The sequence below is a fragment of the Lepisosteus oculatus genome, chromosome 3 (genome assembly GCF_040954835.1).
Source record: "Lepisosteus oculatus isolate fLepOcu1 chromosome 3, fLepOcu1.hap2, whole genome shotgun sequence".
Lineage (NCBI taxonomy): Eukaryota > Metazoa > Chordata > Actinopteri > Semionotiformes > Lepisosteidae > Lepisosteus > Lepisosteus oculatus.
The window spans coordinates 71,933,204-71,945,008 of record NC_090698.1 but is presented as its reverse complement, the minus strand read 5'-3'; the positions used below and the strand labels follow the sequence as shown (position 1 = coordinate 71,945,008).

The window sequence follows — 11,805 nt, the reverse complement described above, 5'->3', positions numbered from 1 at the left end:
GAGCCACCCTACTAAAAACATACCAGCTCAAGGTCAACACCCAGCACTGCATGTACTGTACATCCGACCCACTGAGTAAAACAGTCGGTTCCAGTACATGAGGAAAAAGGCAGAGAATTTACCAACATCCCCAATCTTAAATACCTTGACAAATTATTAATATATAATTGATCATATTTATATAGATAGCAACTCCAATCCATTATCTGAATGCAATTAATCTGTTGGGTGACCTCGGGTGTTTCCCGTAGGTTAAGATCAGCAGAACATTTTTAAAGGTTATATTCACATTTTTCACTGGATCTGATTAAGAATATCATCAAAATGTCACCCACATGGGGCATCTTGAGTGTGCACGTATTCTTCATTCTTTCAGTATTAAGAAAAACTGACTCAGTGACTACTTTACAAAAGAGTTTAATAAGTGCATGCATTTCTGATACAATCTGTACTATTCAAAAATCTTAATGCTGTAAACATTTTACGTACAAAGTCTTTTTTTATGTTTTTTGATTATGTGTTGTCTGGTATTTAGGAACTTCAAGGAAGACTGAACCAAACAATCAAAAACAAAATTAGTACAATTTCAAAAAAGAAGCATATTCAACGTAATTCTTTATACTCATGATTCCAGCAAGAGAATTTATTTTCAGATATAAAAAAAAACATCACAGCTAGAAACCTTTCCTATCTAAACCATAAAGTTTAAACAAACTACACAATCCAATTAGACAGGAATGATCTGGTTTCAGCGCTTTTGTATATAATGTATTAACGATAGAAATCGGTCACAAATTACAGTATAAAAAAGTATTTTAGCCTGTAATCCAGTTATAAGAAAATGGTCACTGTTGTTTCTTCATGTCAGTTGACATTCTTCAAGTCCAGCAGACATAGGGATACACTTTGGCAAACTTGTGTTAAGAAACGCTCAAGTCTTCTTAGTTTCAAACAACTCTTTTCCTCCTTTTCAAGGGAGAATTATGTACCCGCCAAGGGACTTCGATGAAAAGTGAAAAAATTGCAAGGAAAAACTTCCCATGCATACAGCTTAAAAGTCACTGGTGCAGTCAGCCAGGTTGCGTCTGGGTTGGTTGCATAGTTCACATGGCACTGGAAGTATGGCAGAGGTGCACTACAGGAAGAGCTGGGTGGAGGTGGAGCATGCTGGGTCCCATGTCTAACTCCCTGGAAAGGCTACTACCTGTTACTATTGGACATCGAATACTGCTTCTGCTTCTGAAGAAGGAGTTCTGCGATTGCCAAGAGCTTTTTCAGGACATGCTGAAAAACAAGTATGAATTGAGAAATGTCACCTTTTCACCTGCAAATATTCAATGCTGCACTCAACTTTCTAAGTTTCATTTTAAATTGATGCATTTAATTGTCAGTTATCCTTAATATACTTAAGCAATCTGTTTTTGGTGTTTTTCATTTGATATATTGTACCTTTACAGTACCTTTTGGAAGACTGGAATTCCCAGTTAATAACAATAAAACTGGGTGCTAATTATGAAACGAGCGGCAATTAACTTCTCAGCTATTGAGTTTTGAACAGTCTTACAAGCAGTTTAAAACTCACCCTGATCACTAATCCCAGAGCCGTTTTAACTTCAAACTTGCTCTTTACTAACTGCTCCATGTAGGTTGTTTTGCATATATTGTTGTCAGCCGTGTGACAAGACACCCCAGCAATATTCAGAATTGAAATCTTGAATAGTTAACATATCATTAATGTGTCAGACTTACAGTGTCAATACGGGACTTTGCACGGCTATGTTTCCCTATCCCTAATTTTCCATAAGCTCTTAAATTCCTCCATCACGTCATGTTGGAAAAAGCCCCCGTGCATTGGTGAACATCTTACTGTTATATTGTACTTATCATTCATATTAATCTGCTGATCACAAATGCAAACTGCTTGACTGAAGCAGAAATAAGTCTTGACTTTGCTGTCCCAATACTTTTGGAGGGCACTGTATATTATAAAGATGATATGCTGAACTCCACTCCAATTCATAGCCTTCCAAGATACTTTGGGCAAGAAAAAGAACTGTTTTGAGGTAGACCCAGAAAAAACAGTCCAATGCATGAAGACCTGGCTGTCAGAAAAATAACCTTTTTGAGATTTTAACATCTCCGTAGAAGGTATTGTACCTTTCCTGATATTTACTTTAAAGTGACACAGGGTCATTTCAATGTCCTTACGATTCAGAGGGTCTTACCTGTTGTGCACCACGCTCATTGCTAAGGGTGCGAAGCTCATCTGAATGAGTCACGCAGATCTCATGCAAGGCAGCCAGATCCCGAGACATGTCAGTTCTAAAGTGCTCTGTAGTGTCTGGAAGATCAGGAACATTCTGCAAAGCAAGATCATTCAGTTTTATGAAGTCTTCCTGATCAATTCAATGTCTGTTGTTAATCTCTTATGACACATTTATGATAAACCATGTCATGACTTACAAAAAAAAACACATAATTAGATCTCCTTTTACTACGTAAGTGCAAGAAACAAATTAGTCTAGCTTTATAGTACTTGCAAACTGAAATCAACCTTGTAAAACTTAAATTTGTTTCCGTCTTAGATCAGTTTTTTTAAGAGTTTGGGAGAATGTCTGCGACTCTTATCAAATGTTGGCATCTGAAGAGTAAAAATAAAAACAACAACCAGAAATCCTCTGAAACACTACTAACCCCAAGTTCATCCAAGAACATAATCATTCGATGCTTGTTGTGCTTAATGAATGGATTCACTCCTTCCATGTAAGGCTCCTGAAAAAACAAGCATTTCATATTCAAAATACCCCAGTGTTTAGAAAATGCAAGACTATTTGAATACATATATATGCAATAACAATCTGGCAACCAGCGCATGAAAACACCATCTGTAGCAATGTAACCCTTTACCTTGGCACCAAACTCCACCAGGTTTGCCAGGTTCTGCACAGACTTGGCGATGAGAGTGAGAGTTCTGCCTGCCGTGGAGGAAGGAGGATCTGCAAAAACAGAAACAGCAAGTCAGAGACGCCTGCCTTGAGCTTTTAATTTGTGGGTTTATCAACCATCAATGGAGCACTATGAAAGTGATGAAAAACTGACATTTTCATTATACTGACATATATGAATTTCATTGCTAAGCTCTTCAAAAAGCCAGGAAAAAAAACTTGTATAAAATCAATAATCTCTATAGAGTTTGGGGTGGGGGCTGCAGTAAAGGGAAAACGGAAAGACCGAACAAAGCTGGTTGATTCCTGAATGACTCGAGCCGGTAAGCATAAAGCCTTTCATTTGAGCCTGCCTTCCAAACTCGGAGCTGCCAGGGGGCGCGGTCTGATCTCTGAAAACAAGCATGGCTCCAAATGCGAGGAAGCTCTTCAGCCCGTTCGGTAGTTAGCAGCTAATTGATCCAAGGATCTTAAACAGCCGAGTATTGGCTTTAATGATGTGGCTGGGTAGCTTGTTCCACACTCCCACAACACTGATAGGTTCCGCCACGATCTGAACTCGGATCACTACAATCTGAGTCCAGAGTTAACATGTCAGTAGAACCTATTTAATGAAAAGATCACCTTTGATGCCTAATCATGCTGTAAAATTGTTGCACAGGTGAGAATGTCAACTTCATACACACAACCTTATTTCTTAGTCTTAATTCCTCCTTTGCTTTTATATGAGACAGGCACACATAGCATTAATGCAGAGCTATGTAAGAAAATGACATTTCATTGTAATTCAAAATGCAAGACTGGCGTTATTTGAAACTTGGGCAAATGTCCGGTGTACAATTTAGTCAGAAAACAAAGATTTTTTAATACATTCTATTTAGTCACCTTATAACTGTACTGTGATATTAAAACGTCAATTAACATACCTGTAATGATATTAAACATCCTTGGGTTAAGGATTGCAGGACAAATCAGCCGCAGGAATACAAACCCACTTTAAAATACAGAGAGAAACCAGAAGTGTCAACAATGCATTAACACACTACTGTAGTATTATTACTTTTCATAGTAATGAGGTAATATAACTAGCTAAAGCATTTTAGTAGAAACAGTAGCAATTTTACACAAAAAATATCCCCCCCCCCCAGTTATACCCTATTCTGTGCATCTTAACACTATAATGTTTTACTTGGAAAGGACAAGTATAATTCGAAAGATAGCAGCAGTAAATTCATGAAGTCGTTTTTATGAATAAGCTTCTCAAGTAACAATCAGAAAAATATTGCTTACCTTACAACTCTGGTCCTCATTGTTGTATTTTTTGGCCATTTCTGTTGCACAGATTTTTGTAAACATCCGTAAATGAATCTTAAGGTCCTACAAAAAAACAAAAAACTGCATTATTCTTATAGAAACTGTATCTACAAGTCTAATTAATCTTAAGATTGAAACAGTATCGCTTATTGGTTCTTTCAATATTCAGCAAACAGAACCTAAACCAGAGAGACCAGAGAAGCTAACCACTTACCTTGTGAAAGCTACATGCCACCCTGATCTGTTAAACTCTTCTAAAAAACATGTTCTAAGTGTTTGATGATACTTTGATGATGCATTTTAAAACTGAGGCTAAAAACATGAAATGTGGAGATGAAGAACAGGGAAAACAACAAACAAAAGTTTATTAAAATTGTTCTTAAAAAGTTACAATCATGTACAGTGCCATTTGGTAAATATTTGGACAGTGACACAATTTCTGTTGTTTTGGCTCTGTACTCCAGCACATTGGATTTGAAATGAAACAATGACTATGAGGTTTAAGTGCAGAATGTCAACATTAATTCGAGGGTATTTAGGTCTTGATATACTGTATTTTACTTGCCTGAGGCGAATACCACAACAAAAATAGCAGAAATAAAAAATACTGACATGCTGGTTCTCCTCTCAGGCTTGAAAGATATGATTTTATAAAGACTAAAGAAAGAAAAAAAATCAGAAACTAAAGCTTTTCTCAATTTGTTCCAAAGTAAACCATCTACTTACGGTGGAAGAATCTCTGCAGCCATGAATATCTTTTCAACAAGCTCTGAAAGGATGTTCAAGAGGTGTATCAAGTTAATGCTCACATCTTCATTCTTCTCCAGTTTGGAAGGATTCAGCTGAAGAGTGAAAAGGTGTACCTTAACATTAACTTTCCTAATCCTGCATGACCAACACCCACTTCCGGAAAATGGGAAAAAAATGGTTTCAAATAAGAACGTTTTAAAAAGGGCTAACAAATCCCAACAGAGCGCCCCCACAGATTAACCACAGAATATGAGATCAAGCCTCTCAGGTCCTGTGGTGAAAAGACAATGCTGCCTTCAAATCTTCAGGGCAGAAAACTGAAAAAATGCATGGCATAAAATACTGATTACATATTTTTTTCCTACTGCTGGTTGCATGTACAGTGAAAAGTAACTTTGTCAATGAAAAGCTGATGTGGCTGTACCTCACATGACTGCTTGCTCTCCATTATTTTCAGTATGGTGTCCTTGAGTGCGTGGTGGACAAAAGGCGTGGCTGTAGCTTTCATGTACTGCTCCATAAGTGTGCTTGCGAGGGTGGTGGCACGGAAGAGCGTTGTGGCTTCATCTAGAGCAAGAACAAGGGGGAAAATTAACACGGCCCTTTTCCGTGTCATCAAATTCAAGGTCGTGAACCTGGAAACTCTGTACAACCATACTGCCGGTGAAATGAAACAACCTACTTGACAGCTGAAGCCATGCCTCACAACTGATAGTCACCCAGTGGAGATGGACATGGGTCACTCTGAACTCTAATCCTGCCTGCAAAAACACCACATGCTCTTCCCAGCATGCTCTGTCTTCCAGAAAGTTAAAAGAACACAAGACAGGGTGCAAACAAGAGAAGGCCACTGGGCTCATCCAGCTGTTTGGTAGTTAATAGCTAACCGACCCCAGGAAATCATCCAGCTGTGTTTTGAAAAAAGGGGTATCGGCTTCAACAACATGGCTGGGTAGTTTGTTCCAGGCGGCAAAGGTGCAAAGATGTCAATATTGACAAGTTAGAAAATCCAGCCATTGGCATATATAAAAAGAATGATGTGATGTACACTGTAAAAATGACCTATTTTAGTCATTGCTCAGAAGGTATAATTCAGTTGAACATCGTGAAACGTACCCTCCATGCTTATTTCCCTGTCGTTTAGTGTTCTCAGAAGTGGTGCTTCGGCCTTCTCGTGCCGAAATATCCTCAGTAAAATACTAGCCAGCAAAGTCCGGTCCTGTCCACAGACGTGAGCCAGAGCATAGATCGCATGGAACTCCTTCTGCAGTACGAGCTAAACGAGATTCAGATGAGGAGGGAGATAAATGATGCTTTTATTTCAAACATTTGATCCTTTGTTTATGACTGTATTTTTATACTAAAGACCTTGCGCTTCCCACTACTGCGCTGTTACTAACCCTACAGACTGCTACTCGTCTCTAATTCCACCTATAACTTCGACATCGAGAATACTGTGACGCATATTTGGTCATGCGTTTTCCAGAGATAAAGAGGTCTAAAGACAAGCATGGACTTCGTCTTACCTGCTTGAAATCTTCATACTCCTCCTCTGGCATGATTTTCTCCACCGAATACCTTGCTCTGACACGGAGCGAGCCGGGCTCAATGCCCTTGAGAGGAACGTTTGAGCTCAGAGGAAACCACTCATCTATCATTTGGCCCTTCTGCAACTTGCTTAGCTGGCAGCGCATGAACACTGGAAAAACAAAGCCAAATTTTCAATTCCCCACACTCTGCCTGTCTAATAAAATACCTAAACTTTCAAGATGTAATTTATACAGCTCCCTTTTGTTTATATAGGATTCTTCTAAACTGTTCTTAATTGACAATCCAGGCCCATTGTTTTCTTTAAAAACTCATGTATCGTACAGTCTTCAAAGAAGAACAAATTAAAGGAACAGGATTCTGAAAACCCAAGCAGAATCAGCTTGATGTTTCATTGGTTACAAGTTTGCCACATTCGCCTTTTCCTTATATATTTTCCTGTATATGTTGGCAATGTTTTGTCTAATAATGCAGTAGTGACTTTTACATTACTTTCATATTATCTATTTACTTATTTTTTTAATACTCGTGTGGAGTTAGTTATGTATATAACATTCATTTGCACTGTATTATGACTACAAGCTTTAAAGCAACAAAATGTGAAAACTACAAGGGTCTGGACACTTTAAGACACTATGAGAATCACACTATACCACCTTACATCAGAATTATTTTCTTCTTTTGAATTTTAAATGTTGCATCCTTAAATCCACATTATATTGTGACTCCAGTCTGATGAGGCAGTTTAAGGAGCAATACAGAGAATCTGATTAGATCTTAGAGGACTGTTAGCATCTGGAGCGATTAGGAAGGCCTTCTGCATCCAGAAAAGCAGTACTGAAAAAATGTAAAGATTTTTATGCATTTGATAACATTTTTCAAGCAGAGAAAAACAGTCCTCATCCTCAGCTGGGCCAGAAATCCAGCTGTCACCAGGTCACAGATGCAGAGGACAAGAAAGAAACAAGAGTATTTCATTCCCATTAGAATAAAGGGAAATTAACTTAACAGTCAGTTCCAATATGCGTCTGTTTTGAAACTGTATGTACTCACAGATATCAGGGTCTTTGCTCTTTTTTGTCTTGTTGCTCAGGCTGATTTCAAACCTGTTGATTTCACTGGACAGGTCACTGAAGAAACAAAAATAGATATAGAAAAGATAGAAAAAGGACAAAGCTAATGCCTACCGAACACTTAAAACTAGTTTAAGGTTAAGAATGATCAAATTTATGGTTAAAATGCAAGGATGGTAAATGTTTTATAGCATTTAAATAAAACAGAATGACTGACTAAGCTTCTTAGATATAATATTGTTCATTTTCAGACAATCTATTACACTATTATAGCACTATTAAACTTTAACATCTGACTGCATTATTTTAATTCTTTAGCAGTGTCTCAGCATTTAACGTAGCACCTGGTACTTTTCAGTTTTCAACAAAAAAAAGCATACTCAAAGATGAATTCTTCTGTCCACACAGGATTTTGCCCTTCTCTGGGATGCGTTTTTGCCACCTGCACGCTGTTCAAATAAATATTGCAGTAGGGATTTGTGAAGTGTTTTACAGGAAGTTTGTGGGCCTCTTCCACATAAAGAACTAAACTGCTGACCTGGAGAGGTAAAAGAAAGAAACCTTTTCACAACACAAATCTCCATGTTCCACCTGAACTCGACAGAGGAAGCCAATGTCTGAACTATTACTGCCAAAGAAGAACAAATCTAATTTCCCTCTAAGAGCTGAACTTACCCTTTCCTGAAAAGCATACAGCCCCTATAAACATGATGGTGCTTTCCTTGATAATTGGTATAAAGATAAAGATATCTTCTTCATTAATACAAATAGAAGATACATTTATCCCACCAGGAAAACAAGCTGAAATTAGAGTATCCCTCCCTCCCCCCCAAACAGAACTGTGGTGCAATCACTGAGTTCTTAATTCAATAATAATTGTTTGCTGTGATTCACTTGTATCAGATAATGGAAAAAGGAGTGATGATCAAATCCGTTTCTCAGCTTGAATCTGCATTCAGAATGGAATACTTCCTTAATGGATGCATTTAGATGAAATACGCAGACAAAAAAAACAAGAATTACCTAGGCAGTCATTTCAGAAAAATAACTTTTTTTCCCAGTTTGCTGTATTTCTTGTTGAAAAGGAAGACTAGAAAAGCCTTGTAAATACCTGCAAGTTCCATTATTAAATACTGTAAACAAACAAGTTAGCATCTTTAGCGGTGCATTCTGTACCTGACGAAGACGTTTATGAGATGATGGCTGTGTTGGTTTCCTTAGATTACTGCAAAACGTCTGCAAACATTTCATCCAGTCCTACCAAAAAAAGGGAGGAATTTAGGAAATGAAATGCAGGATCCTCTGCTTTCATAAATATACTTGCACATATACTGTACTTGCAATTGTAAAATTGTGAGTCAGGGTGTTTTTTTTTTCGGGCTGCAAGAAGAACTGCAGTGCTGCTGGTGGGAACGTACCAGCTTTAGAAGGAAAGGCAAACACGTGTACCTGCGCTTGTTCAGGAGTCTCTCCCGCAAAGTAGAAAATGTAATGCTCCTCACTAAAGTGCTGAACTACAATCTGAAAACAGTTTGGCCTGAAACAGGAGGGAAGTCAAAGTGCATAATTAGAAACTGGAACAAAAAACAGGTTAATATTAATGATGCAAAAGCAAGATTTTTAGAGCGCTGAAGTTTCAAAAGAAAATATGTACAGCCTTTCTTTTTTAATTCCAAAACACAAGAAGTGAAAGATCTAAGCATTATACTGAAAACAAAATACGTTTTAGAACAGAATTGGAAATTAAAACTTCCAATGACTTACAATATTAACATAAAAGAAAAAAAGACGACATCTTATATACGTGTATCTGCAACAGGAAAACAAATATTTCAGCTATATTTTCACCTTAATGTTAAATGTGCATGTCATCCATTTTAATTCCACGCTGGGATTAAAGGAAGCACTGGAACAATAAACAATCTATAACAGGATGAATCGATTTCTGACTTTTGATCAATGTCAGTTTAAATAAAATATAAAAATAAAACTGTCCAGGAGAACTTTACATTTACAGTTAGTGTTCCCAGGCAAGGTATTCCTGCTGCCTTCATCTCTCTCCCTCAGATCTGAAGAGGGTTCATCTGCCCAAAATATTGTTTCTTTTTTCTACTTTTCAATGTTGAATTAACCTTCACTTGTATCCTTGCAGCCAACATATGCTGATGCAGCTCCCCACTCAGACGGCTGTATCCATATATGTTGTACATATTAAGAGGCAATGTAGGAACGTTTTGATAGGACCAATGAAGCTTAAAATAAGTAAAGGTAAATCTTTACTTGTCAGTTCATTGCAACATGCAGGAACAGCTCCTCACCTGCCAAACAGACTGTCATGGACTCCGTACACAGAGCACACACTCAGATCAATCAAACCTTTAGGTTTGGTGGCTCGTTTTTCACTTTCAAAGTAGATCAGTTGTGCATCATTCCCCTCCAGAATGAAGTACAGATTTTTCCACCTTTTACCTTTGCCTGTCAAAAAAGAACCAAGATCCAAAAAATGTTACTTAATGATAATAATAATCATCTATTATACATTTCACCTTAAAAGCAATCAACTCAAAAGTACTTTACAACACAAACAGCTTAATTACTTTATATTTCTTTTTAATTTGGAACAGTTAAATAATGACACATCATTAAGAAATATAATGTACCTTTATGAATTAGGAGGTAGCCTTTCTTGACGATGTTTTTATAAAATGCGTCCTTTGTCTTTCGTCGAATAGTGTTGTATATCTCTTCACGATCCACCAAGTCAGAAAGTACTTGTTCCTGATGCTAAGAGAGGTAGAATGTGTTGTTTAATGATAAACACAGTTTTAACCTCCTTGCTTTCTCAATATACTTTAATAAAAATATATAATTTAATATTAACATCATAATCCAGTGTAATATGCCAATCTGCCAACATCAGATTTAATGCGTGGAACCTTCTGTATTTCTAACCAATACCACAAGACCGCTTGAAGAAAAATAAATGAAGAACAAGACTAGAGAAGAAAAGGGTCTCTGTCATCCAAATTACCTTTACATAAGACAAAGACAACCAGGTAGTCCTCCAGAAAACAACCTGGCTACTCCATTCTTCAATCTCTATCTATGGAACTCTTGAGGTAGGAATTCCACACAAAAGATAGTGAGGAAGCACAGAAGTAATGATAACCCAAGGAATACTAGAGAGTACCTGGAATCCCGGAAATTCATAGTGCCAAGAATAAAATATTCTCCCATTCTCCAAAACGTACGGCCACTGACATGCATATCTGTTTAAAGATCTAGGAGGGTGGACAATGCGCACTAGTTGCCTAGGGATGTAACACCTACCTGCACAGAAACCGGATCCTTTAGGTAGTAACCCTCAACAATCTGCTCTTTTCTATAATGGTCAATGATGTCATCAATGCTACGGGGAAGAATAAGATCACAACAACCCATCAATTATTCAGATCAGCCCTGCTTCTAATTGACACTTCTCTATGACATGAAATTCTTAGTTTGGCAACTTCAAAATATATGGTGGCAAGTTTTTCCCAATGTGCAGGGGTGCCCAACAAAACAACCGCTTGTGTTACTGTATAGTGAATTTTAATATTCCACATATATTTTTGATTCCACGAGCTATAAGCAGTACACAAATACACTCAATTTACCACTAATAGCCAGTCTTTAAAAGATTGAACTTGTCTTTGCTTACCTATTGTGAGAACCCATTCAAAAAGTAAACAGAAAATATAAGCAATCCAACAACATACATGCTTCAAAAAAGATTATATTTTACTTACTACTACTTTGCATACTCAGCATTTTCTTATGTCAGGCAACACAATCTTTGAACACAACAGGTAGGATCACTGTACTGTGTCATTAGCTGCAAAATATTAACACTCCTTTTTATTTTGGTGTGTGAGATGTGGTTCAATTAATATGATCAATCATAGCGTAAACACAGAAATCGTCTTTAAACCTATGTAAAAATGAGATGATATTCTTGAAAATGCAATGCAGTGCATGTGTATAGGTATATTTTAGAATTTGCCCACGTAGTGGAAAGGGCAGTTAGCTTTTATCCTTTTTGTTAAAAAACAAACTATTTAACTTCGGCTACAGAATCACTTGCCATATGACTTCATCAACAGTTCTGTGATGTTTGTAGACATAGTTCTCAGTGC

At 37.3% G+C, this 11,805-nt stretch overlaps 1 protein-coding gene across 2 annotated transcripts in view; it reads right to left on the bottom strand.

Annotated features, from left to right (window-relative positions):
* Positions 1 to 401: 401 nt before the first annotated feature.
* Positions 402 to 11,805, bottom strand: part of LOC102688757 (ras GTPase-activating protein 1) — a 48,932-nt gene continuing 37,528 nt past the window's right edge. For both annotated transcript variants that reach the window (XM_006626552.3, XM_015360950.2), the window contains exons 9-25: positions 10,961 to 11,039; positions 10,291 to 10,414; positions 9,949 to 10,105; positions 9,080 to 9,167; positions 8,807 to 8,887; positions 8,011 to 8,168; positions 7,611 to 7,687; positions 6,536 to 6,708; positions 6,126 to 6,285; positions 5,434 to 5,576; positions 4,986 to 5,101; positions 4,236 to 4,322; positions 3,872 to 3,939; positions 2,908 to 2,996; positions 2,695 to 2,772; positions 2,226 to 2,360; positions 402 to 1,284 (exon numbers count right to left, since the gene is read on the bottom strand). In XM_006626552.3, coding sequence (XP_006626615.1) covers positions 1,201 to 1,284; positions 2,226 to 2,360; positions 2,695 to 2,772; positions 2,908 to 2,996; positions 3,872 to 3,939; positions 4,236 to 4,322; positions 4,986 to 5,101; positions 5,434 to 5,576; positions 6,126 to 6,285; positions 6,536 to 6,708; positions 7,611 to 7,687; positions 8,011 to 8,168; positions 8,807 to 8,887; positions 9,080 to 9,167; positions 9,949 to 10,105; positions 10,291 to 10,414; positions 10,961 to 11,039 — 1,897 coding nt within the window. In that variant the 3' untranslated portion in view covers positions 402 to 1,200. The remainder of the gene's footprint in view (positions 1,285 to 2,225; positions 2,361 to 2,694; positions 2,773 to 2,907; positions 2,997 to 3,871; positions 3,940 to 4,235; positions 4,323 to 4,985; positions 5,102 to 5,433; positions 5,577 to 6,125; positions 6,286 to 6,535; positions 6,709 to 7,610; positions 7,688 to 8,010; positions 8,169 to 8,806; positions 8,888 to 9,079; positions 9,168 to 9,948; positions 10,106 to 10,290; positions 10,415 to 10,960; positions 11,040 to 11,805) is intronic.